Raw genomic sequence first — 26675 nt, 5'->3', positions numbered from 1 at the left:
AAACAGAGGTTGTTACATTAAAATAACAAGTATCTTTTGATGAAAAAATAGGTACACATAGTTTGGAACAGGTTAGATTTTTTTTCTATTTATACTTAAACTTCATTCATTAATACTCACTGAAAACGGTCACATACAGACACAGACATACATTGATATATCAGTGAGGCAGTTGTATCACACAGGAGAGCACACTGGTGGACAAAGAAGCGTGTGTGTGTCAGAGGTGGGTTGTTAACATGCAAATAAAGCAATTAAAATGCATGCAACCCACACACAAACAATGAAATATATTGAAATATATTCAATATCTGGTAAACACATAAACACCCAGTAAAATTCAGCTGACAGCGTTATAAGGTTCAAATCAAATCAAATCAAATCAGATTTATTTGTATAGCGCCAAATCATAACAAAGTTACATCAAGGCACTTTACATATAGAGCAGGTCTAGACCAAACTCTTTATAAATTTATTTAAAGAGACCCAACAGATCCCCCGATGAGCAAGCACTTGGCAACAGTGGCAAGGAAAATCTTCCTTTAAGAGGCAGAAACCTCGAGCAGAACCAGGCTCAGGGGGGGCGGCCATCTGCCTCGACCGGTTGGGTTGAGAGTGGGAGAGAGAGAGAGAGAGGCATTGGAGGCGGGGGGGTGTAGGCAGGAACATGTTGTTGCATGAAGTTCATGGAGTTGAGCTGTAATACAGAATTCATGAAATATGGGACCAGCAGGTGTTGCAGGAACATGGGATAGCGATGAGTCACCACTTGCAGGATGAGGACAGGGAGAGAGAGGAGAGGAACTGGGAGAGACAGAGACTTTGGCAGAACATGGTTAGTAAATGCAGTATAATTGCTTAGAACTGGGTGAAACTGTGTTTTTTTTTAAGAAGGAAGGTTCTTATCAATGCATGCAAGGAGAGAGGGAGAGAGAAAGAGGGAGAGGGGGAGAGAGGGTGACAGGGAGAGACAGAGAGAGAGAGCGAGAGAGAGAGAGAGAGAGAGAGAAGCTCAGTCCATCCCCCAGCAGCCTAGGCCTATAGCAGCATACCTAAAGAGTAGAGAACTTTTTAACTGTACGCTCTGTCATACAGGAAAGTTTTAAGCCTGGTCTTGAAAGTTACTAAAGAGTCCGCCCCCCGGACCGATGCTGGGAGTTGGTTCCATAGAAGAGGAGCCTGATAACTGAACGATCTGCCTCCAGATTTACTCTTGGAGACTCTAGGAACCACAAGTAAACCTCCATCTAGAGAGCGGAGTGGCCTGCTAGGACAGTAAGGAACTATGAGCTCTCTGAGATACGATGGAGCTTGGCCATTAAGAGCTTTATACGTTAAAAGAAGGATTTTGAATTCTACTCTATATTTTACTGGCAGCCAATGAAGAGCAGCTAACACGGGAGAGATGTGATCTCTTTTCCTAGTTCCTGTTAATATTCGTGCAGCAGCGTTCTGAATTAACTGAAGGCCTTTTAGAGATTTGTTTGGACATCCAGATAGTAATGAGTTACAGTAGTAGTCTAGAGGAAGCAGATAAAGCATAAAGAGGATTGGTCCAAGTACTGAACCCTGCGGGACTCCATGACTGACTACAGTACATGAGGAGGAGCTGTTGTTTACATGAACAAACTGATGTCTATCTGATAAGTAGGATTTGAACCACTTTAGTGCAGTTCCTTTAATTCCAATTTCATGTTCCAGTCTCTGTAGTGAAATATTATGATCTATGGTGTCGAATGCAGCACTAAGATCTAGAAGGAGAAGTATGGAGGCTGATCCATTGTCTGAGGCCATTAGAATGTAATTGGAAACTTTAACCAGCGCTGTTTCTGTGCTATGATGGGCTCTAAATCCTGACTGAAACTCTTCAAACAAACTGTTCCCATCCAGATGCTCGTGTAGTTGTTTTGCTACAGCTTTCTCAATGATTTTAGAAATAAATGGAAGGTTCGATATGGGAGTTTGCCAAAACATCTGGATCAAGATTAGGCTTTTTAAAGTGGGGTTTGATGACCGCAGTCTTAAGTGCCTGAGGTACATAACCCAGAAATAAAGTCAGATTAACCAAATCTAGAATGAACGGCTCAATTACATAAAAGATCTCTTTAAAGAGGCTAGTTGGTACTGGGTCTAATAGACAGGTTGACGGTCTGGATGATGAAACTATAGAAGCTAGCTCTGAGAGATTTAGAGGTGAGAATGATTCCAGATGTAAATGAGGCACCGCAGCTGATTCAGCAGTTGCCGTCTTCAGAAGGGGATTTTTATCTAACGTAGGCAAGAGCTGATAAATTCTTTCTCTGATCGTGAGAATTTTGTCTGAAAAAAAAACTAATAAAATCATTACTGCTTAGAGCTAAGGGGATCACTGGTTCAACTGAGCTATGGCTCTCTGTCAGCCTGGCTACAGTGCTGAAGAGAAACCTGGGGTTGTTCTTGTTTTCTTCTATGAGTGCTGAGTAATATGAACTTCTAGCACTGCGGAGAGCTTTTTTATACGTTTTTAGGCTGTCTTTCCAGGCTCTGTGAGACTCTTCTGACTTACTGGAACGCCAGTTTCTTTCTAATTTCCTTGATGTCTGCTTCAAGGCACGGATTTGGTAACTATACCAGGGAGCCATCCTCCTGAGATTGAATACTTTCTTTTTGAGAGGGGCGGCATTATCAAGATTCGAACGCAGTGTGGCCATAGTGCTAGTCACAAGGTCATCAACCTGCATATGGGAGAAATCCTCATTTAAATTTAGATATGGCATTGTTGGGAATGATGACCAAATGTTCTCTTTAAATTTAGCCACAGCAGCTTCAGATAAACATCTTCTATAGCTGAATTTATTCCTCAATGCTGTGGAGCCCATTAAAGTAAACTCAAATGTAATAAGGTAATGGTCAGACAGGAGAGAATTTTGGGGAAAAATCGTTAGCTTGTCAATTTCAATGCCATAAGTTAGAACAAGATCAAGGACATGATTGTAAAAGTGAGTGGGTTCATTCACATGCTGGGAAAAGCCAATTGAGTCTAGTAGGAAAAGAAACCCAGAACTAAGGCTGTCACTTTCTACATCAACATGTATATTGAAATCTCCCAGGATAATGATTTTATCTGTACTGAGTACTAACTCTGATATAAACTCAGAAAACTCTGATAGGAATTCTGAGTACGGACCAGGTGGACGGTATACTGTGACTAACAGAAATGGTTTTTCACCTTTCCAGTCCGAGTGGGAAAGACTAAGAGTGAGGCTTTCAAAAGACCTGCAGCCAGATTTTGGTTACCTGGCTTAATTAAGCTAAATGTTGTCTATCCTTGATAACCTGAATCAGGTGGTTTCAAACGGATCTGTAACTATGCCTTGGGCTATTCAGCCATGTGAATAAGGCACAGTTGCTACCTTGAAGGAACCATTACAACCATGAAATCAACGGTAGCAGCAGCATGTTGGTACTAACATGAAAAGTACATGTCAGTATTTTTTCTGTTGCATAATCAAAAGTCTGACCAAAATGTTGCATTTATAATCATGGTAAATATTGAACTGTGTGTGTACCATACATTTATGATAAACAACAGAGGGTGTAGTGTGTATCTTAATATCATCAGATAATCCAGCCATGTTATTGTGGCTGCAATGGCAGAGCAGAGAGAATTAAACCTATCAGGATCCTGAAGGAATGATTAAATCATGATGCCAGAAACTGAGTGAGATGGGCCCAAAGATGTCCTAATGACCCATTAATCATGCTTCTTGGTCCAGACCCACTTGAAGAAACATTGAACAACACAACAGAGGCAAAAAGGGCTTCATAGTTAATTGCTGGTTCCCTCCTGGCTGGAACATGATGCTGTCTTTGCATCATACCATTATAATACAAATATACATGATAATATGCATTGGAGGTTGTTTAAAAGTCACAGTGTTGGTAATAAAGGTGCATTTTTCTTATTCTTAGACATCACATTTGAATTTGTAAAGTTTTAAACAATTTGGTTAAATCTTCACAATTTCTTTTTTAAGTACAGCAACTCAGTCATGATATGGCTGTCCAACTGATATCACAGTCTCTCCCACATCTGTTAGCAGTCTGTGTAAGAGTCAAAAATGGAACCACAAAATGATCACAAAGACGTACAACCACCACAATCTCTTTCAGAGGGTCTTTACCCTTATTTTTTCCTCCCATCTTTCACTTGTCACTGCCCAGCAGCTCCTGAAAATACGTCGCTTTCCTTAATAAGATTGTTAATTCATTTACTTCGACTTTTCTCTGCCTTAATTATCTTTTAGAGTATAAAGGTATCATGGCAGCCGCCACTACGCAGTGCACAGAATGGCATCATCACTGCTTACAAGATTAAATACAGGAAGACCGGTCGGCGTGGAGATCAAGAGGCCATTGAACCCAACAACTTCTGGTACCTGTTCACAGGTAAATCTAGGCAAACAACTTTATTATTACTTTATTTAGTTTGAATCAAAAAGTTAAAGATTTTTCGATATTATCTTTGGTAATGTTATGCAATAAGAAATGTAAGATTTTTGATACACAGTCACAGTTGTTAGAGGATTTTGCTCTGAATTTTATTTGTTGATAGTAAATCAATGTAGTATCAAACTTCATCATATCTAAACACATTATAAACACCTTATATACTGTATATTTTCAAAAATAATTTCACTCAAAGCTGCCTCTTTATGTCCAGACTTTCCATATTACATTTACATTTGGAATATACTTTTACCCAAAGTTAGAGTGATCAGAAAATGTTATGTTCTTCACCTGTTTATAGGATGATGAGTCTTTTTAACAGCTCCATAAAAACATTGGTCTAGACCTGCTCTATGTGTAAAGAGCTTTGGTGTAACTTTATTATTTGGTGTTATATAAATAAATTTGATATGATTTGATGTTCCTGTCCATGGTGTACCCTGCCCTCACCCGGTGTGAGCTGGGATTCACTCCAGCAGCCCCTGCGACCTGGAAATGGATTAGCGGTTGAAGATAAATTAATGAATGAATGGACTGATATTGTTTAATGAGCACAAGGAGAGTGAACAAAAAAGTGCATCATAGTTTAAATGATAATAAAATCTAGTTGGACATGTTTTAGGGCATGGGGTGTTCTCAGAACAGATGTGTTTTGAGAGGTTCTTCAAGATACAGAGGGATGCCTGAGCAGCTGGATTGGGTGACCAGAAGTTTAACTTTTAGCAAGGTTCATTTGAAGGGGGTCTTCCTTCATACCTGGAGATATGCAGAGCCTGTGGCGTCAGCTGGTGAGAATAAGTAAAGTTGGGAGTTGTCGTCATAGCAGTGGTGTGAGTGGATCATCAGTACACCACCACCCAAGGAGGTGGTGTATGTACGAGCTGAAAGTGGGTCAGCCCTGCCCAGCCTGAGACCAATAGGGGAGAACGCAAAACTGACAAAAAATAAGCAAGGAGGCAAAAACAAAAACACCAACACTGGCAAATTATAACATCCCCTTACCCCCCTTTAGGGGGCCTCAAGGTGACCCACCTGGCCTGTCAGCTATTGGAGACCCAGCCCTCAGTGGCAGACATCAACGGGGGGGAATAAGGAGGGGAAAAAAATCCAATAATAAAATCTGATAGATTGACCTGGACAGTTCTCAGGGGCTGGGGTCTGGTGGAGGCTCACAGACCACTGAGCGCTAGCTCATGAATGTTTCAAGTGCTGCATGGGTCTGTTTCCACACCTCCTACTACAACAAAGAATGTGTTCCTGGATTGGCGGAACAGCCAGCTCCACCTCCTGCACTGGAAGCAAAGGGGGGGGGTCACCAAATGATGATTTAAAGGGTGAGAGACCAGTGAACAGGTAAGAGAATTATGAGTGTAGACAACCCAAGGAAGGTCGGAGCTCCAGGCAGTGGGGTTTTAGCTGATGCACAACTCAGGGTGGCCGCCAAGGCCTGATTGGCCTGTTCAGATTGCCTATTGGACTGGGGATGAAAGCCAGAGGTGAGGATCACTGAAATTCCAAGGGTCTTGCAAAATCCTTTTCAGACTTGGTAATCGGGGCTCTCGGTCAGAAATTACGTCTGTGGATCCAGTGTAGATGAACAGCATGATTTATCAACAATGCAGCAGATTCAAAGGCCGTGGTTAGGAGGGGCAACAGCCATGTCTGCCCACCTGTGGTGGGCAGGATCTCCATGCAGCTGTGGGGGTGCAGGCGGGGTCCTGATGGGGGGGCAGCTGGATTCCTCTCTACTCCTTTTCCCCAATCTTAGTGCACCACACATTACCAGGGTCACTTATTCACGGTACAGGATTATGCTGCTTAAACAGGGATTGAGAAAGGGGAGACTCAGTTGCTGCTAGTCGTGGCATGGTTCAGGGGGCTACCTCCTCCAGTGTTGGGCGCCCTCCCCTTCGTGGGCCTGGTGGCCCGAGATTCCGTTGTGTCCTGGGGTTTTCTGGGGCCTTGTGCCTGTGCCTTGTCTGCTTGCATTCTGTGGCGATGGGTCCATTGTAGGCCTGCTTACTGTGGGCCCGACGCTGGTTACTGTGCGATGGCTTGTTGCTTCTTCTCTCCCCTCCTAGGGTGTGGGGACTGTTCCCCCCGACAGGCATTCTGCTGGTGGCGGAGGCATTGCTAGGGCACCCAGGTGGGTCTCTTGTGTTGTGGGTGGGGGGTGGGGCATGGAGAGTGTGGTGGTGATGTTGGATGGCTGGGTGGTGGATTAGGGTGCACTGGGGGGCCAAGGGCTCTCCCTGCATACCTACTTCTGCCAACAAAAGTTTGCTAATCCAAAAAACTGTTGCAACTCTTTCCAGGTTCCAGGAACTGGCCAATGAGGCAGACTTAACGTGTGTCTCACATTTTTCAGCTTTAACAAAAAGCTTGTTCTCAAAAAGATAAGTGAGCACTTGGCAAACATGGTAAACTGGTTCTTCTGGGCTCATGGGAGAAAGTTTGAATGCCAGGTGTGTGTGGACCAAAGTGCACGCACAGGAGGCAAACAAAGATCAGAACATGAGAGAGCTTGTTCACAGATGTAACTAAGACAGTCTACCACAGGAGGGAAGGGGAGCACGGTTTAAATACACCAGGAGAGGGGAGCCAACGAGACACATAGGAGTGGGATTTAATCAAACAAAGGAGGGCAAAAGTAAAATTTACAGCAACACAACAGAACACAAGCTACAATGTAAAAGAGGAAATACATACAAATTAACGTATGGATCCTGACAGGAAGTGATAATTGGAAAACACAGTTGGTGTAGGTTTGTTTCCAGGTTGAGCCTAAGGAATAGCTGATTGGCATAGCAAGAAATGACGCCTGGTTTGTTGACTACAGGCTAGCAATGCTACAAGCCAGCAGAGGAGGAGACATGTAAGATCTAGATTTTGTTTTTCTTTTTAATGTCTTTTTACATATACCACAGATAACAGGAGCATGGTTGGACACAGCTGCAGTGAGCACAGTTTGAGTACTCAAACTAATAATGTTTGTAGAAGTGTTTTCTGGACTCTCTGCTCTTTACTAAAGGACGCTTTAACTCAAATGTATTTTTTTCTTTTGTCCTGTGAAATAAAAATCCACATTTCCTTGCATTTACAACTACATGTGTGTGCATTTGTGTGTTTGTACTTTCAAAAAACCACTAGCTATAAGCTCAATTTTAATGACACCCAACTTCCTTCACATCATTTCCCACTAATGGTTATAGTCATCCCTCTTTCCACGCAAGAATCCATTCACCACTGACAAGTCAGTGAGTGTGTGTGTTTGTGTTCAGGTGTGTCTGTATGCATTGAATCTGATCTGCCTTATCGCAAGCCGCAAGCCTGTCAGTAATTATAATTTTTTATGGACAGAAATTTCACTGATGATGTTAAAGGGAAACGGATTTAACATTTAATTGTAAACAATTCACAGAAATTTGGAAAACAAAATACTTCTGCAAAATTAGAGTAAGTAAATCTTCTACCACTAAACCAGCAAAATACAATTTCATTCTCCTCGGAACCTCACCACTAGAGCTTTGTGTTAAGGCATTTACATCTCCTCCACATGATGTTTCAACTGGAAAATGTGTTGCAGACATTGACTGTACATAAACAACATAGATGGGTTTAAAGAGAAGCAATTGCTGAAGGGTCTTAAATCAACAACTACACCAAGACATCAAAGTTAATGTATTACTTTTTAAATTATAGGCCTAGGTAGAGGGAAATAGACATAAATCAGAGTATGCACTTACTTAGACTAGCTTTTGTCCTCTCCAACATAGTTTGAACACTTTTGTATTAAGTGTACTGCAAATGTGTTTATATGGAAGATATTAGTATAATATTCCCACAGATATGCAGAGACGATGGTGTCGGCTGGTGGAAATGACAGGTAAAGTTGGGAGTCATCATAGCATTGATATGAGTAGACAATTGGACCCAAGGAGGTGTTGAATGCTGCAAAGAGGAGGGATCCCAGTATTGGTCCTAGCCAGGGCAAAATGACCCTCAGCCGTCCCATACATGTGATATGTATGTGTGTGTGCGACTGTATGGCGTTTGCTTATAAATAACTCTTTCTGTGTCTCGCTTTCTCTCTTTTTCAACCAGGTCTTGAGAAGGGCAGTCAGTATAGCTTTCAGGTTGCAGCTATGACAGTCAATGGAACAGGTCCAGCCAGTGACTGGCACACAGCTGAGACACCAGAGAATGATCTGGACGGTAAGAGGAGACAGACAGACTATGTCTATCTGTGTGTGTGTTTGGTCGCAGTGATGCATGTAAGCATTGTAAAAAGCATGCAAATACCTCCAATGTCCATACAAGCGTATAAACATTTAACCAGTCAAGGGCTGAGATGGATGGATTGAGGGAAGGTTTCCTCCAGGGAAGAAGGGAATGAGTGTCAATATTGAAGGGGAGAAGGCTGATGGAGAGGGAAGTGGAGGGGGAGGGGAAATGAAGGGGACATGGAAGTAAAATAGCAGACAGGATATTATCAATGCACAGAATTTAAAACAAATAAAACATTATGATATATAAAGCTCACCATGAAGCTGGAAAAGTATCAGTAGACTGTGATTACATAAATAAGCTATTATTGTTGTGGCACATAAAAATATTAATAAATGTCCAAATAAATTGATTGCAGAGTGGTATTTAAAATAGATTAGTACTGAAAATAAATAATAGAAAAGTTATGAGGAAAAGGTTTGGACAAAAACTAAAAGGATATGTTTTTCATGCTCTCGTTTAGTTAATTAAATTTTTGTGAGTATCGCCAGCAGGTCCTGTAAATGACATATGCATGACACTCAGCCATGACAGCTAATAATCAAAACGATTAAACATTCCAGAGCAGCGGTCCCCAACCCCCGGGCCGCGGACCAGTACCGGTCCGTGGGTCTTTTGAACCGGGCCGCGCAGAAAGAATAAATAACATACATTATTTATGTTTTATTTATTATCTGAATCTGAGCTATGTTTTATTTTGAAAAATGACCGGATTCTCTCCGTTACATCTGTCTATGACTCACTCTTGAGCTTGTCTCGGTCACGTGATACGTTACCGCTAAAATTAAACCCACAAGCTAGCGAAATGATTAAAAAAGGGTAGTTTCTTTGTGAAGGGGAAAAGGCCCAGTGAGGAGACAGAAGAAGAGCCTGTGACTTCCATGAAAAAGAAAGCTTCATTTAGGTTCGGGGTTAGGGGGCAGAGAGGATGTTACGATGACGCTGCTAATAAAGTTGCATACGAGTGCACAGTGGATTCACGTTTATTATGACATTTAGAAAATAGCACAGTTTTTATGCCGATCGTATAATTTTATTTTGTTGCATTTATACGCCACACCTTAAAGGCTGGTCCGTGGAAATATTGTCTGACATTAAACCGGTCCGTGGCACAAAAAAGGTTGGGGACCGCTGTTCCAGAGGATGAGAGGATAAAACCCTAATCTGATTGGCACAGAAAACCAGTTTTTCATTTATAAGACAATTAAATTTGTTAGCTTTTACTGTACACCTGAAGATTACAACAGACCACTGAGCTTTAGTTAGGCCAGCATGTATTAGAAAGGAAGGAAGTAAACATGGAATTAAGGAAGGAAGATAGAAACTCAAACAAGTTTGGCCATCCAATAATTTTTACAAGAATAATTGCACAAGTTGACCTTGGACTGAGGCCAGGGTAAGACTCCAGCAGGTACCTGCTGAGATTAAACGTGAATAAATAAAAACAAAATCCATGCTAACTGTGTTTCCAGGAATAGACAGAGGCAGACGGAAATTTCACATTAATGGATCATCACTCAATGAGTAATACTGAGCAGTTCTCCTGAGGACCAAGAGCAAGTGTATCGGATCTAATCTGATGCTCCGGAACAACACAGTGTGTCAGGGCTGATTAGGCATCTGTTAACTAAAGCTTCTCAAAATACTTGCTGTATGAACTCAAAACTGGGGTAGATGTCTGCTGGAGGTGCAGGAACTACTATATTTTATGTTTTTATGTTCTGTGTTTGTGTTTTCACAGAGAGTCAGGTACCTGACCAGCCTAGCTCTCTGCATGTCAGGCCACTGCCCAACAGCATCATCATGTCCTGGACTCCACCCCTGAGCCCCAGCATCCTGGTCCGTGGTTACATCATTGGCTATGGAGTGGGAAGTCCGTATGCCGAGACAGTCAGGGTGGACAGCAAGCAGAGATACTACTCTATCGAAAACCTGGGTGAGGACAGAGTTAATGCTGACAATCCATCTCTGCCAATTCAGCTGCACAAGCTACCTTGGCTACACTAAAACTGTGTACTGTGCTGTCAGTCTAATTATGATCAAATGTTCCATCTTTGTTGCAGCCTTTCTTTAGGAAATTACAAAGAATCACTTGTAAATAAATTTTATTCAGGAAAGAAATGTTTAAGCTTTCTTCATGCTGAAGAGAGAAATCTGAAAAAATACAGAATATTTTTATTTGTGGAATCAAAAAAAAAAATATATAAAAAATACTGAGCATGGGCCTGTCAACAATATGCATGTATATCCCTTTTATTAATGCATTATGATGATCACATCTGTATTTAAATGCAATCAATAATTTTGAGGAATTTAATCAGAAAGAAGCTTAAAGTGGAACTTGAATTTTAAGAGGTCAAAAAATAAGGAAGAAAGAAAACATCCCACCTAGCAACTGCAAGCAATTTTCATTCCAAAGAAGACAATATCAAATTGGATGAACTTTTATAGGCACATGAAAATCGCTGTCTCAGACCTCGTAGTAGGGAAGTAATGAAAAAATAAAATCCAGCCATTTATGTCGTGTGCACACATGGGAGCAAGCCCACATATGTACATGGCATTTACAAGTCATAGAGATCATTAATTCATGTAGTGAGATGTCTGGGGAGTGGAGCAAATGTTTGCTTAACTGATGTGAGCATTTGATCCCACAAGGAGAGAATATACAGCATCATCACATGAAGAGTACGATCAAATGCCACATGACAATCAGTTCATATGTCTTCAGTCATCATTTCTTCACAGCCATTTGCTATCTACAGATGTAACAGTCAAGTCAGAAGCACAAAAAGGAAAAAAAATAGAAAAAGTTACCTCTTCAGCTTATAATGTTCATTCATTCATCTTTTACCACTTTACACCCGTTTCCGGGTTGCGGGGATGCTCAGCTCATACTGGGCGAGGGTGGGGTACACCCTGGACAGGTCACCAGTCCATCGCAGGGCCCACACACAGAGAGAGACAGAAACAAAGAACGATTCACACTCACACTCAGACCTACGGACAATTTGGAGTCACCAGTTAACCCAAAGGTTCCAGGCCAGCAACTGAATGCCCAACCTTCTTACTGTGAGGCAACAGTGCTAATACCTATGCCACTGTGTTGCCAATTATAATGTCATTTTTGCTAAATATGATGAAAATAAATTCTCTCTATATCTCTGTTTATCTCATTCTCAGAGCCAAGCTCACATTATGTGATTTCCCTGAAGGCTTTTAATAATGCTGGAGAAGGAGTTCCTCTGTACGAGAGTGCAGTCACTCGGTCTCTGACAGGTAGGATCATACGCAAGCCACAGATAATAATCATAGTTATCTGTGTGTACATGTTTATAATGCATTGTGATATGAAAAAAGGGCTTTCCTCTCTTTAAGAAATCCCTGTCAAAGGCAACAAGTGCCATTTATAAATAAATCCTAGATGTGTAATCACAGGATTCATACACAAGTTTTGTACATGCACACCTGTGAAATCACACATGCATATAAATACATATATGCAGAGGTCCCTTCTCACTAGGGTTGAGCCGGATGTAGCAATTTTGATGAGTACAAGTAATAAGAGTCGATATCCATGCTCAGGGTGAAAGAAAATCCTCCTCAGGGCGTCCTGTGATAGGACAGATCATACTGCTGTTGTTGTCTGTTCTGCTCTTTGGTCTCTTTGGAGTATGTGATCATACTCCGAAAGCCATGCCCACTGGAGGGGAAAACAATTGGTGGCACAATTTTAAAAACACTGTCCAGTAGTCAGCTTAACACATTAGTTCAACATGTCAGATGATTATTTCAACACACTAGTTGTATTGTCCCTTCGGTTTGCCTTCATTTTCATGGAGAAAGGCGTAAAAATACAACTTTTATGTAAACCACACCCACTTCTGGTTTAAGTCCCACCCCTTATGAGTACAAATACAGATACAGATAGTGTAGATGGTTTAACATAATACGGATAGTGGTGTACTCGCTCATCCCAACTTCTCACCACCCATAGTGTGAATGTATGTGTGCACACATGCATGTGTGGCTAATTAGCTCTTCCTGTTGACTATGAACTGTAGAAGAAAGATAAATGAAACACCTCCAACTCTCAGCAAAGTTTCGTCTTATGAATTAAACAGCTGACCCTCTGTTGCTCACCCAGCAGCCTGCAGCTGACATAAATCCTTTATTACTCTCATAAAAACCCCACATTTCTGAGGTTTTTCAACCCCCATCATGAGATGATCGTGACAAGAAAAACCAAAAGCAGAGGCCACTCAGATTTTTCAACCTTCATTACAGAATGCTTTCAAGATTAAACTTCTTGATGATGAAAGTTATTCCGAGCCGAGTCTCGGTGTCTTTGATAGCAGTTTCTTTAAGGAAGGAAGACAAGATGAGCGGTTGAGGAGAAAGGGGAGACATCCAATATACTTCAATAAAAAACTTGGGGAAGAAAGTGGAAAGCAGAAAAAGACCAAAGAGCAGAACAGACAACAACAGCAATATGATTTTGAGTGAAGAAAGAGAGTTGGTGTTATGTTGAAAGGTTCCATGTTGACAGTGACACACAAAGCAACCCAACAACAACTTGATAAACTTGGTCCTTCATGGTTTCTTTTAGAATTTGGCAAATTTGGTAAAGAGATGCACAAAAGTCTGTAAAGGCTAGTTGATTATGATATGTGTTTTTCTGTGAGTTTGGTGGGTCTACTTTGTGTTGCTATTTCACCATGCTTTAAATTGGAACTATTGTGCTTATGAAATTGCCTGTTACACCACACATATTACACCATCATGCTTGCCACCCAGAGGCTCCAGTGCATAGTAATTACTGCCATTTTATAAAAAGCGAATTTGTTCCAAAGTAAGGAGTGGCCTGAAGGAGTCATAAAGGTAAAAAAAAAAAAAAAAAACGACACACAATTATTCAGTAAATTGTATTCTGTTATAGATTAATGAAAAATATCTTTGGGTTGTTTGCTGTAGTTCAAAATATCTGTATGTTTGCTGCTGTTGAGTTCCATGCAAAGGGTTAGGTCCATGCAACTACATCACGGCTGGTTAGTAAACAGTATTGGGAGTAACATGTTAAAAAGGTTACTGTAATGTGGTAATGTAAGGCACTAAAAAAAAAAGTTGATAATAGTTTACTCAGTACAAATGTCAGTAACTCACGTTACAATGCATTTTAGCCCGGATTTAATTGGTGGGTTTTTATTCTATACAAAATCACAACAATCGCAACATTTTTAAAATTGTGCAGACTGAGTCCTGTATTTGTTCAAAGGACAACTAAGCTAAAATAATGTAAAATTAAGGTCACTCACTCTGATTAACAGGGTGGTGTTGTTTACCTTTCTGCTTGAAATACAAAATAATAGCCAACAAAAGTATTTATTTCACGAGAGGCCATGCTTGTAGCTGCAAGGTAGCACAGGTCATGGTGCTGTGACTCCTGAAATGTCATAGTGAACGACAGTATGTTCATTTATTAATTTTCTACTGCTTGTCCATTTCCGGTTTGTGGTGGGTGCTGGAACCACTCACACTCAGACCTACCGACAATTTACAGTCATCAGTTAACCTAAACATGATGTCTGTTTGGATGCTGGAAGGAAACTGGAGAAAAGCCCTAGGCAACAATTTTAAATTTTCAATGAAATTTCTGGGATTGCTTGTTAAACAACAACTTGGGCTACTGATATGTTTAGTTGTGCAAACCAGGCTACTACAGGATCCATTTAAACTGCTTGAATCGCGTTTTTATTTTTTAGGCCATCAACATCCTACTTACATTTTCTTTAGCCCATGTTTGCACTCAAGAAAACTACTGTAACATTTTACAGTAGAAATTACTGTTGAGTGTAAGTTCTCGTCTAAATTCTCAAACAGTGCATATATGTGGTTCTACAGACACACACAGCCAGTATCTGGACAGAGATTCCCAAACATATTTGGAGCACTGCAGAAATATATAAACAAACTGAAAACATGCAGTCGACCATATTAGCTGAGTGAGAGTCAAGAGCAAATAACTGGTTACAAGTTAATCAACAGTGACACGCAAGCTTTCAGTCTTGTCATGGCAGAACAAGCTGAATTCCCCCTAAACTTTCAGGAGGAAATCTGCTAGAGTTTTAATATTTATTTTAATAAGGGGTTTAAAAACTGACTTGGAACCATGGGATCATTGTTAATAGACTCATCCTCACCTTAACACGCCTCAAAATGGGAGGTTGGCAGCTGATTGAGGGTCAGTTCTGCCTGTATGTCGCAGAGGCAGGACTGACCAGCTGCCAAGCTCCCATTTACTCAACAGCTGGAAAAGCAAAGAGAGGGAAGAAGAAAAGAGAGGAGAGGATAACAGCACAGCATTGAAGGATAAAGAAAGGAAGAGGAGGAGGAAGAAAGGCAGTGTGAACAGGAAGTGTGAGGGATGGAATGTTAGAAGAAGAAAGGATGTCAGTTAGGATGGGTAAGAAGAAAGGGAGCACAGGAGATAAAAATGCAGTGATTGGAGAGAGCAGAAAAGAAGAAAGGAGAACAGAAACGTATAGAAAGGAAGAGAGTCAATGGGAAGGATATAATAAATCTAAAGTGTAAAAGGAGATGGTAGAAGAAGGGAGTAGAGGAAAGGATTCAGTGAAGGAGGAAGAGGAGAAGGTGTGTCCTATGCCCTCATTAGCATTCTGTGCTGATCTAAGCTTAATTGTGATGCTGGATGACCAGTTTAACCATGACACAGCCTGCTGAAGCTTGCTCAACCCCCCTTCCCCACCCCATCATTGTCTCTTTCTCTCTTCATGTACATATATATATATATATATATATATATGTATGTGTGTGTGTACATATATATCAGTGGCATAGTGATTAGCACTGTTGCCCAATAACAAGAAGGTTGCGAGTTCTGTTCCCGCCTGGGGCCTTTCAAATCAAATCATATTTATTAGTGTCAAATCATAACAAAGTTACATCAGGGCACTTTAAGTATAGTGCAGGTCTAGACCAACTCTTCATAAAATTATTTAAAGAGACCCAACAGATCCCCTGATGAGCAAGCACTTGGTGACAGTAGCAAGGAAAAACTTCCTTTAAGAGGCAGAAACCTCGGGCAGAACTATGCTCGGGGGGGCGACCATCTGCCTCGACCGTTTGGGTTAAGAGAGGGAGAGAGAGAGAGCCATGGGGGGAGGGGCAAAGGGCAAAGCTGGGTAGAGTAGGGAGAGAATGAGAGCAAGAGGAGGGGATATTCAAAACAGGTGCAGGCAGGAGCATGATTCTGAATGAAGTTCATAGATATGCTGCTTTATGGAATTCATGAAGACATGGGAGCAGCAGGTGTTGCAGGAACCTGGGGCAGGTGATGATTCATCACCTGCAGGATGAGTCCAGGGAGAGATAGGGGAGGAAAGGAGAGAAACAGAGACTTTGGGGAAACACGGTTAGTAAATGCAGTACACATACTTAGAACTGGGAGAACCAGGTATTTAGGAGAAATAGTTTTTGGTATGTCAGCGGATGCAAGGGCGAGAGAAAGATGCTCAGTCCTTTCCCCGGCAGCCTAGGCCTATTGCAGCATAGCTAGAGAGTAGATGGACTGAGTTTCTGTCATCCAGAAAGGTTTTAAGCCTGGTCTTGAAAATTGCTAAGAGAGTCTTCCAATACTGGAAGTTGGTTCTACAGAAGAGGAGCCTGATAACACTGATTTACTCCTGGAGATTCTAAGAACCACAAGTACACTTCCATTTAGAGAGCGGAGTGGACTACTAGGCACGCAGACAGTAAGGAACTATGAGCTCTCTGAGATATGATGGAGCTTGGCCATTAAAAGCTTTATATGATAACAGGAGGATTTTAATTTCTATTCTGAATTTTACTGGCAGCCAATGAAGAGAAGCTATTCCCCCCCTGCCCGCACCAAAGCCAAAGTAATGCTGTCCAAACTGATTAGATGATTAGATAGAGTTTCTCTGAGGTGGTTAGGGCCAAGTACAATAACTTTTAACTTTTTTTTACAATGACAGTTTTGTCTGAATTGAGAAGTAAAAAGGTATGGTTCATCCAGACTTCTATGTCTTCAAGACATGTATGCAGTTTGACTATCTGTCTGACTTCATTTGGCTTCATTGATAAATACAGCTGAGTGTCATCTGGATAACAGTGGAATTTGATGCTGTGTTTCCTGATAACGTGGCCTTAAGGAAGCAGATAAAGAGTGAAGAGGATTGGTCCAAGTACCTATCCCTGTGGAACTCCATAACTGGCTATGGTGCCTGAGGAGGAGCTATTGTTAACATGAGCAAACTGATGTCTATCTGATGAATAGGATTTGAACCATCTTAGTGCAGTTCTTTTTATACCAATTTCATGTTCCAGTCTCTGTAATAAAATGTCATGATCTATGGTGTCAAATGCAACACTGAGATCTAAGAGGAGTATGGAGGAGTATGGAGGTTGATCCATTGTCTGAATCCATTAAATATCATTGGAGACTTTAACCAGTGCTGTTTCTGTGTTGTGATGAGCTCTAAATCCTGAATGAAATTCAAGCAAACCGTTCTTATGCCGCCATTGATATAATTGGTTTGCTACTGCTTTTTCAATGATTTTAGAAATGAACGGGAGGTTGGATAAGGATCCATAATTGGACAAAACATCTGGATCAAGATTTGGCTTTTTAAGTTGGAGTTTGATAACTGCGATCTTAAGAGTCTGAGTTACATAACCCAAAGATAAGGTCAAATTAATCAGCTCTTGAATGAACAGCTCAGTTAAGGAAAAAAATCTAGAAAAAAGCTAGTTGGTACTGGGTCTAATAGACAGGTTGATGATCTGGATGATGAGACTGTAGAAGCTAGCTCTGAGAGATTCAGAGGTGAGAATGATTCCAGATGTACAAAAGGTGTTACAGGTGATTCAGGAGTTGCTGTATTCAGTAGAAGATTACCATCTAATGTAGGTAAGAGCTGATATATTCTTTCTCTGATTTTATCTGTAAAGAAGTCCATAAAATCATCACTGCTGAGAGCTAAGGGAATCACTGGTTCAACTGAGCTATGACTCTGTCAGGCTGGCTACAGTGCTGAAGCCTTTCTGTGCAGAGTTTGTATGTTCTCCCTGTGCCTGCATGGGTTTCCTCTGGGTACTCTGGTTTTCTTCCACCGTCGAAAGACATCTTTAGGTTAATTGGTGACTCTAAATTAAACTGTCTTTCTCTGTTTGTTAGCCCTGCGATGGACTGGCAGCCTGTCCAGGGTGTACCCTGCCTTCACCCAGTGTGAGCTGGGACTGGCAGCAGCACCCCTCACTACCTGGAAATTGATAAGCAATAGAAGATATATATATATATATATATATACATGGTGTCCATAAAGTAAAAAAATATATATATTACAAAAGAAAATGAACAGGCAAATATGTGGAAATCGTTAAAAAATGAGGGGTAGATATTGAAGTTGTTTTTTTTTTTTTTTTTTTTGCCACATTTACGACACCTCTACATGTGCAACATTAGTTGCAGGAAGCACATCAAGAGGGGACTTGAGTTCTCGCCATGTTCGCTGTAGCATAGCCTCAGCAATGATAGCAATGGCATCAGTGATCTTTTGCTTTAGGTCAGTGATGTCTCGTACCTTCCATGGCTTTGGGTTCAGGCATTTAGTACTAGTGATGTGTCCTTCACTAGTAACGTGAACGATTCATTCATTTTTAACTAATCTTTTGCATGACTATGGAGTCACAAGTCATCTCAGTGAGTGATTCGTTCTTTTTTCCATGGTCCACACATGCGCGCCGCAGGCTCAGATTAGTTCACAAACTAGGTTCTTTCTATTCTCAGTGTAGGAAAGACTGATTCATTAACAACTCATAAAATAGGGTCTTTGGGTCTGAGTCTCTCATTCACTTGTCCCATGGCCACTGCGCAGGCTCAGTGTAGAAATTAGTGATTTTTTTCACAACTCATATTTATGGGTCTTTGGTGCAATTCTCCGTTAGCATCTGATAGCATCTGTTAACAATTATCTTGTTCTGCTGCCTATAGATGTATCAGATTAGATTTATAGCTCAACCCCGGTGAGGCATTCATGTGTTGCATGTCAGGAACAATTTTATTTTTATACAGTGGAGCAGTTTCAACACATTAATGGGTAAATATTATTTTACAAACAAAGGAAAAAGCTTATAATAACAAAGATTATAATTTGTCAATAACAATATTTCCACATGAAAATTTTCTATAAAATTGGAATCTCAATCTGACATCATCTATTATTCTCACTGCTTCTCCTAGCTGACATTGGATAAGGCCACCGCATACCTTGGAAATATGTCTCACAGACGACATAGAGGCAAACATTTATTTTAACAGATAAATTATAGTCAACAATTAACTTAAAAATGTGTACATTTGGACTGTGCATGGAGGCTGGAATATCCAGCAAAAAAACACACAGACATGTCAATCCCACATAGAAGACCACAGGCCCAAGGTTTGAACTAAGAACTGTTTTTGGCGACAGTGCTAACCACTGCTGAACTGTGCGCCATTCTGAAATCAGTTCTTTCTCTCAGTTTACATTACTGAGTCTCTGAAAGCACCTGAAGGCAGCATCACTTCTAGTTTCAAGCCAAAGATCCACACAAATGGGTTGTTCAGGTCAATTTCACACAATCACTAAATGTTGCTAACATAAAATGTATGCATTAACTGCAGCTCAAACATCCTATGTGGTTGTCTTTATCCTTACTGAAATATTTCTGGATCTGTGGCTTCACTTCCTGTTTAGTGTGACCTCTTTTTTTCAAACTGACTTCTTACTCTTTGTCTTTTTCTCTCTTTTCTCTTGGTTTTCACATCCTCATCCATACAATTCTGTTGCACTCCCTGCTGAAACAAACATGGCCTCTACATAACACATAAAAACGTGCATGTCATCTAATGTTTTCTTTTACATATGCTTGCACAAATCTGTATTAATCCAAATATATGTGTCAATTGTCTGCATGTATAAACCTTCATTTTCACACATTCATGAATTCATATGATTTTACTGATTATTCCCAAATACCCTGGTTACCCTTTACCTCGTCCCAGACCCCATAGACCCATCTGAGGATGACCTCTTCCACCTCTTTGATAAATACCCCACTCCCATGCCAGACACCAGCACTCCCATGATACCCCCAGTGGGGGTCCAAGCTGTGGCTCTGTCCTCGGATTCTGTTCGTGTGTCCTGGGCCGACAACTCTATGACGAAGAACCAAAAGGCCACTGAGGTCCGGTACTACTCAGTCAAGTGGAAGACTAGCTATTCTACCAGTGGAAAATACAAGGTAAACAATTATATGTGACACACATGAACAAATGACAGTAATTGGAAGATTTTTCATAGTTTGTCAACTGTATTGAGATTTGTTGGGATTTTTTTTTTCGACTCATGTAATGAATATTTTGACTGGATAATTTTAAGCTTGATGTTGACTTACATTTTGACTTGAAATGCTTTCCAACAAAAGTTTTTACTAATATTATTGTTGTTATTTTGTTATTATTCATTCATTCATTCATCTTTTAACACTTTTCCATTTCTGGGTTGCGGGGGTGCTGCTGCCAGTCCCGGCTCACACTGGGTGAAGGCAGGGTACACCCTGGACAGGCCACCAGTGCATCACAGGACCAACACACAGAGAGAGACAGAGACCAACAACCACTCACACTCACACTCAGCCCTACAGACGATTTAGAGTCACCAGTTAACCCAAACACAATGTCTTTGGACGGTGGGCGGAAACCCACGCAGGCACGGGGAGATCATTCAAGCTCCACACAGAAAGGCCCAGGGCCAGGAACATGAAATTTGTCTTACAAATTAAAACCTTTATGTCCTAATGACGATATTTATTTGTGTATATGTAACCAGGACAAAGGAAGCACTGATGATAAACACATGAGAAAATTTAAATTGTGCACACAGATTAGTGAGTAAAATGAAATATTGAGTAAAGAATAGTCGACTGAATCACCAGATAATGGTAGGATGCTTTGTGGATAATTTACTTCTGAATGAGTGTAAAGAAGGATTCAGCACTTCTCATCATTAAAAGCCATCAGGAGCCAGGTTTCCCTAAGCTGAACTCCTCTCAGTTGGGCCCAAGGTGGCTGTTTCATTGCTGACTTCACTCAGCATTCTTCAAACACAGGGATTCTCACAGGAACCCAGTGGTTGCCTAGCAACAAGGTTCAGCGAGGAGGGCTTTTAGACTGATCTGTAAAACTCAATCCAGGATAATTGAGTAGACATTTAAAGATAATATTTATTCCTCCCAGCAGGCAGATGTTGAAAGGCAACACAGCTTTGGCAGGCTTCTGGTTTTTATTGTAATCAGTTAGAACTCTGGAAACTGTCTAACTTTAACAAGACTTGAATTGTCTTGAATATTTAAGGGCAAACAGAAACAAAAATGTTGTTTATAATTATCAAGTCTGTGTGAGGAGAAACCGACTTTGTCCCCGAATGATAGTCCTCCAAGGTTGTGACTTAATTCCCAGGCCTGTGGCCTTTCTGTGTGGAGGTTGCATGTTCTCCATGCTCCATGCTTGCATGGGTTTCCTCCATGCACTAACCTTTCCGTGCCAGGAAATGGATAAGCAGTAGAGGATGAATGAAAAAATGATAATCAACCATTCAGAGACAAAATATGGAATTTGGATCGCAATATTCACCCCTTGAAGGCAAAGAAGCCTTGACCTTTAATCTTTTTGTACTCCAGTGTGATTAATGTCTAAACTGTCATGCTTAAGTCTGTCACTATGGTCAGTCACTTGTGCGCTAATAGAAAGAAACATAATTTATGTGTACTGGGATATTGTTTGGTCAGTGAAGAAAGAAAAAAGTTTGAAAAATAACCACAGAGCAGGTAATCAAGGAATTATTAAAGATTATATATAAGACTAATTTACAAACAAGATAATTATGAAGAGGAGCTAAACATCAACTTTATTAGTTAATGATATAATAAAATTTGACTTTTAGCAGTAATAATCGTCCAATCACAACTAAACAGATTACAGAATTAAAATGATATAAAAGTTGAATGATCTCTGAAGTAAAATAGCTTTCTCACATTTTCTCAGTTGATAAGTTAAATAGTTAAAAACACTCCAAAATATTAATTGTAGTAGATGACAAGACGTTAATTGAGAAATATACAAACGCAAATGTGAAAACATTTAATGTAACATCAGCAGATATTCAAAGTATAGACAGAACTGCAGAAATACAAATATACATGTTAGATGAACAGTAATTTGGTGTTGTAGTCTGTGTTAAACACCAGTAGTGGATATTGGTACTGTGAATGTTGAATGAAACCAAATTATAGTCTCCAAGTGGAATGAAGACGTGAAGAGTCAACTGATGAGCAATGTGTGGTGTTAAAATACACATCAGCGTTAGTGTATGCTTCAGGAATTTTGCTGGTACTTATTTTTGCATATCATGTTTCGCTGCATCTCAACCTCTATCTCTCTCCGACTTTTCTGTCTCTTCTAATTTTACCGTGGTTACTACTACCCTACTACTAACCCTAACCCTACTGGTAATTATATTTTCTGTGGAGAGATATCTGATTTTAAAGACCAGCTGCTGGCGCCGCCCATATTCAGGAGCTGAAAGGTCTAATATTTGTATGGTTTATGTCAGCCTACATTATATCATAGAACTATAGGCAGCAAGGAAATAATCAGCATATTGATGCTGGTATATATGGGCTAACATAATAAAACATATTGTTTTATTATTTTGGACAAACTAGAGGAATGAAAGCATCGAATAATAACAAGAATAGCAGAGGTAATGCTTGAACAAGTTGTAAAACACACTTCTATGGCGTGTTATAATGTTTGAGTGAGTGCTAATGTGGTGGCAGCCCTCTTGAACTGCTGATCATTCAGGCTAAATACAGAGAGCCCACCTGTCTCCGACATTGACCTTGATAAGCTGACAGATGTACAGTGAGCTGCTTCGTTAGCTCCTGCTGCAGTAGAGGAGCAAAGGAAAGTGATGATGGTCATTGCATGAACAAAGTAGATTATTTACTTTCTCAACCATTTTCGTTGATGGCTTTGGAGGAAAAATGTTAGGTGAAGAGACTGAAATTGCATAAAGCTTTAAAAAGTGGGCAAAGTTAATAATTACTTTTAGAACCCTGTTGCTGTTGTATCACAGTATCTCTCAAGTGACACTGTCACTGGTCACACATGAATTATAATAATAAAGGATCCATAAGCACACCCACCAAATATGTGCTCAACTTCTGATTAGCTGATAGTATTTCATTGTCACATCTGCCACCCTGAGTGCTGTCTGCTCCCAGATTTCTCTTCTCTTATTGCTGTTCAGAGTATCTATAGCTCACCAGCAAAACTCAGTGGCGCACAAGCTGTGTAAACAATGATGATCATCAGTAAATCTAGTTTTACAAACCAGCGCATTTACAGCAATCTGAGGACAATGGCCTTGAGGAAAATCATCCTCAGCATGTGTTTTTTCCCTCCATTTTTCAAACTTTTTACTGATCAAGAAATATCTTTAAAATATTTTCAGTAACAGCACCATTTGTCTAGAAAAATCATTTTGGTTAACATACATAATGGCTCTGATAATTTTGAAAAAAAAAAAAAAAAAAAAAAAAGACAACTTATAATTTCATGTACTTCTTTACCTTCAGCAAAATTCAACTTCAGAAAAACCAAAAACGCTAAAAATTGAAAATCCATCCATTCATTCAAAATCCAAAAATCCTCAGACAGTCACCTTAATAAAGCACAGATAGGGGGACACAGAGCTTCAAAAAGAGCTCAATTTTGTTGTATTACAATTAGTCAGTTCATTTTCTTGTTGCTGTGAGCAGAGGTAGACAGACATATGAAGTCTGAAACCAGTTTACATTTCCTTGTATGGAAACTTCAGTGACTGACAGTGTCTATACTACATAGTCTTTATAGGGTTTCTTCACAGCTTTTCCATTTCCCTCAATTTTGTTCACAAAATGTGTTTTTTATGAAGTCTGCAGACACCACGGCACTCAGCCACACTGTCACCAGCCTCAAACCAAATACCATGTATGAATTTGCTGTGATGGTAACCAAAGGCCGCAAGTCCAGCACATGGAGTATGACAGCGCACGCCACAACATATGAAGCAGGTATGTCTCTCTTGGATACACACTCATGTTTTTACTTCTGTCCTTTTAATACCCATCATCTCTAATCCCAACCCAATGAGAAACCCAATCCAGAGGTTCAATGTCTACAACATAGAAAGAAAGAACGCTTTTATTGTCATTGGTACACACACAGAGAATCAGTGCACATAAAATGAAATTTTTCCTCAGTTTACACTCTGAAAGAGACATGTACAGGCAACCACACCCACACCATGCACATGCGAGAGGTGGCACTGTTTCTTCCAGAGTGAAGTGAAGAAACCACTATAGCTCAGCGCACCTTGGAGTTATTTCAGGGGGCAATGGTGCTTTGCTCAAGGGCACCTTGGCAGTGCCCTAGAGATGGACTGGCACCTTTCCATCCACCAGTCCACACTTTACTTTTCTTTTTCCGGCTGGGACACGAACCAGCAACCCTCCAGTTCCCAACTCAGGTTCCAACCCACTGAGCTACTGCCGTTAGCTCAGCATTAAATCATACTTAAATCAGTAGTCTTAAAGATCAAGCTCAAGATAAATATCTAGGTAGGGGTGCTTGAGGGGGCAGTAAAGTCTACTGTGCTGTAAGGATAGCCTCTCTGGCCAAAAGACCACAGGATGATTCGTTAAAAAATACTGGGCAGAATCCGAGTAAATTATCTTAATATGCATCTACTCTGATTTCACTGTGAAAGTCATGCAGTAAGTTATTATTATGCATTTGTCCATTCATGGCTAAGCTTTACCCACAATGATGCCAATGAATAAAGTCAAAACCAGCAACACATTTGCTTAATTTATATGTAACAAATGTTTACACATCATTTGATATATTTCTGAGGGGCTACATATCAGTGTTTTGATTTGTGAGTGCAGTCATGGTCCTGGCTCATCCAGCTTTGCCAACAGACAGGTCTCTTGTCCCACAGATGGACTGCAACATTGGTTCCTGTCCTGCTCAAGAGAAATGGTTCATGTACCACCACACAGAGCAGAAAATTGACTGGTCAGCAGGTTAACAATAGGCTGGTTAGCAGTGACTGAAGCTATCTATACAATATATCTAATAGGGTTGAGCTGGATACTCGGCTGAAGTGAGAATCCAGTAGGGATACAGCAATTTTGACAAGTACGAGTACCATATGAGTAATATGAGCCAATATCCTGCTCAGGCTGAAAATAAAATCTTCCTCAGGGCATCCTGTGATCGAGACAGAGCGCAACATGTCATACTCCGAAAGCCATGCCCACCGGAGGGGAAAACAATCGGCGGCACAGTTTAAAAAACACTGTCCAGTAGTTATCTTAAAACATGATTTCAACTAATTTGTATTTTAACATGCTCGCTGTACCGATATTGATATTCACAACTACCTGATCGAGCTCAGCATTTAACCAAAAAGCGCTAAAAACTGGAGTATCTGGAGGAAACCTGTGCAAACATGGGGAGAACATGCAAACTCCATACAGAAAGCCCTCAGGCCAGGGAATTGAGCCCATGATTATCTTGCTATGAGGCAACAGTGTTAAAATATACATAAAACATAGTATAATGTAAAAGACATATATACAGGACAAGTATACGATAAGTATATGAGATAAAAATCCAATTCAGGCAACCATACTGTCCATTTACTGTGTACAATTGGGCTATATATATCGGGGTCTGATCAACCAGAAATATGGTATATATACCATATATACGTATATATATATGGGCACTTCTTTCTGACTTATAAATCATCCAGCTGAATGAAATCCACACATTTTCTCCTGAGGAGTTGAAGTTTGTTTGTTTGTTTGTTTTTTTTTTTCTCTTGTGGCTTTTCCCTGTTTGGGGTCTCCACAGCAAGTCAGCCTCTTGCGATTTGTATGATTGATTTGGCTACAGTTTTTATCTGGATCACCTTCCTGGCGCAGTGCTCCTCTTTATCTGGGGTTGGGAACATCACAAGAGGACCACTAGTTTGCGCCTAGGGGCTGAAGTTTCTCATCAGGGAGTCAATCCCCAGTCTCCCGTACACAAAGTGGGTACATTCACCACTACACTAAGGAGGCTGAGGTTTCAAAGTTACAAAAGCTAAATTCTTTCTTTTTCTTTGATTCTGTTACTGTGTAAGTACAATTATAATTTAACAGTCTATAACATAGTACAGAATTCATACTTTGGTTCAGTGAGGTGTCATCAGGAAAATTCCTGTCTCCCCCACAGCAGCATGGCAACAGTCTGCAACAATGAAACTACACCACTGACTAGTCAAAATGTCAAGGAATGCCTTTCTGGATGTTTACATAATCTCTGCCAGATTTGTCATCTAATTGAGTGTGAACGGCAATACCCCTGCCGGCTCCCTAGGCCTGTTGGAATACATTGACATTCATGTGAGCAGATGGACTGTGCCCACTTAGTCCCAGTGGTGATCTACTAGCTCTAGATGCACAAATATTGTCCAGCATTCTTTATAGCTGCTCATAGGAATTATGCCTCATCAGCAATCTTTCATTTATTCTAACAGAAACCAGCTGAGTGGCATCATATCATACTTACATGTGTGTGAGAGTTTATTTCTCACCTGGGAGACAATCATAGCAATTGTGATTTGCACATAAAAGAACCATTTGATGTTTTGTCTCCGCTGTGGATTTTTCTAGTCTTAGTCTCTAGACGAAAAATATATCACATAATTTCTTCACCCCATGCC

At 40.5% G+C, this 26675-nt stretch overlaps 1 protein-coding gene across 1 annotated transcript in view; it reads left to right on the top strand.

Moving 5' to 3' along the window:
- The window catches only part of dcc (DCC netrin 1 receptor), a 193744-nt gene that overhangs the window by 120960 nt on the left and 46109 nt on the right, over positions 1-26675 (top strand). The window contains exons 13-18 of the mRNA XM_029516393.1: positions 4287-4428; positions 8593-8703; positions 10517-10711; positions 11959-12054; positions 19862-20100; positions 23835-23973. Coding sequence (XP_029372253.1) covers positions 4287-4428; positions 8593-8703; positions 10517-10711; positions 11959-12054; positions 19862-20100; positions 23835-23973 — 922 coding nt within the window. The remainder of the gene's footprint in view (positions 1-4286; positions 4429-8592; positions 8704-10516; positions 10712-11958; positions 12055-19861; positions 20101-23834; positions 23974-26675) is intronic.

Source organism: Echeneis naucrates, chromosome 12 (assembly GCF_900963305.1).
Source record: "Echeneis naucrates chromosome 12, fEcheNa1.1, whole genome shotgun sequence".
In the NCBI taxonomy this organism is placed as follows: domain Eukaryota; kingdom Metazoa; phylum Chordata; class Actinopteri; order Carangiformes; family Echeneidae; genus Echeneis; species Echeneis naucrates.
The sequence above is the reverse complement of the archived record's forward strand: the minus strand, read 5'-3'. Positions and strand labels throughout refer to the sequence as shown.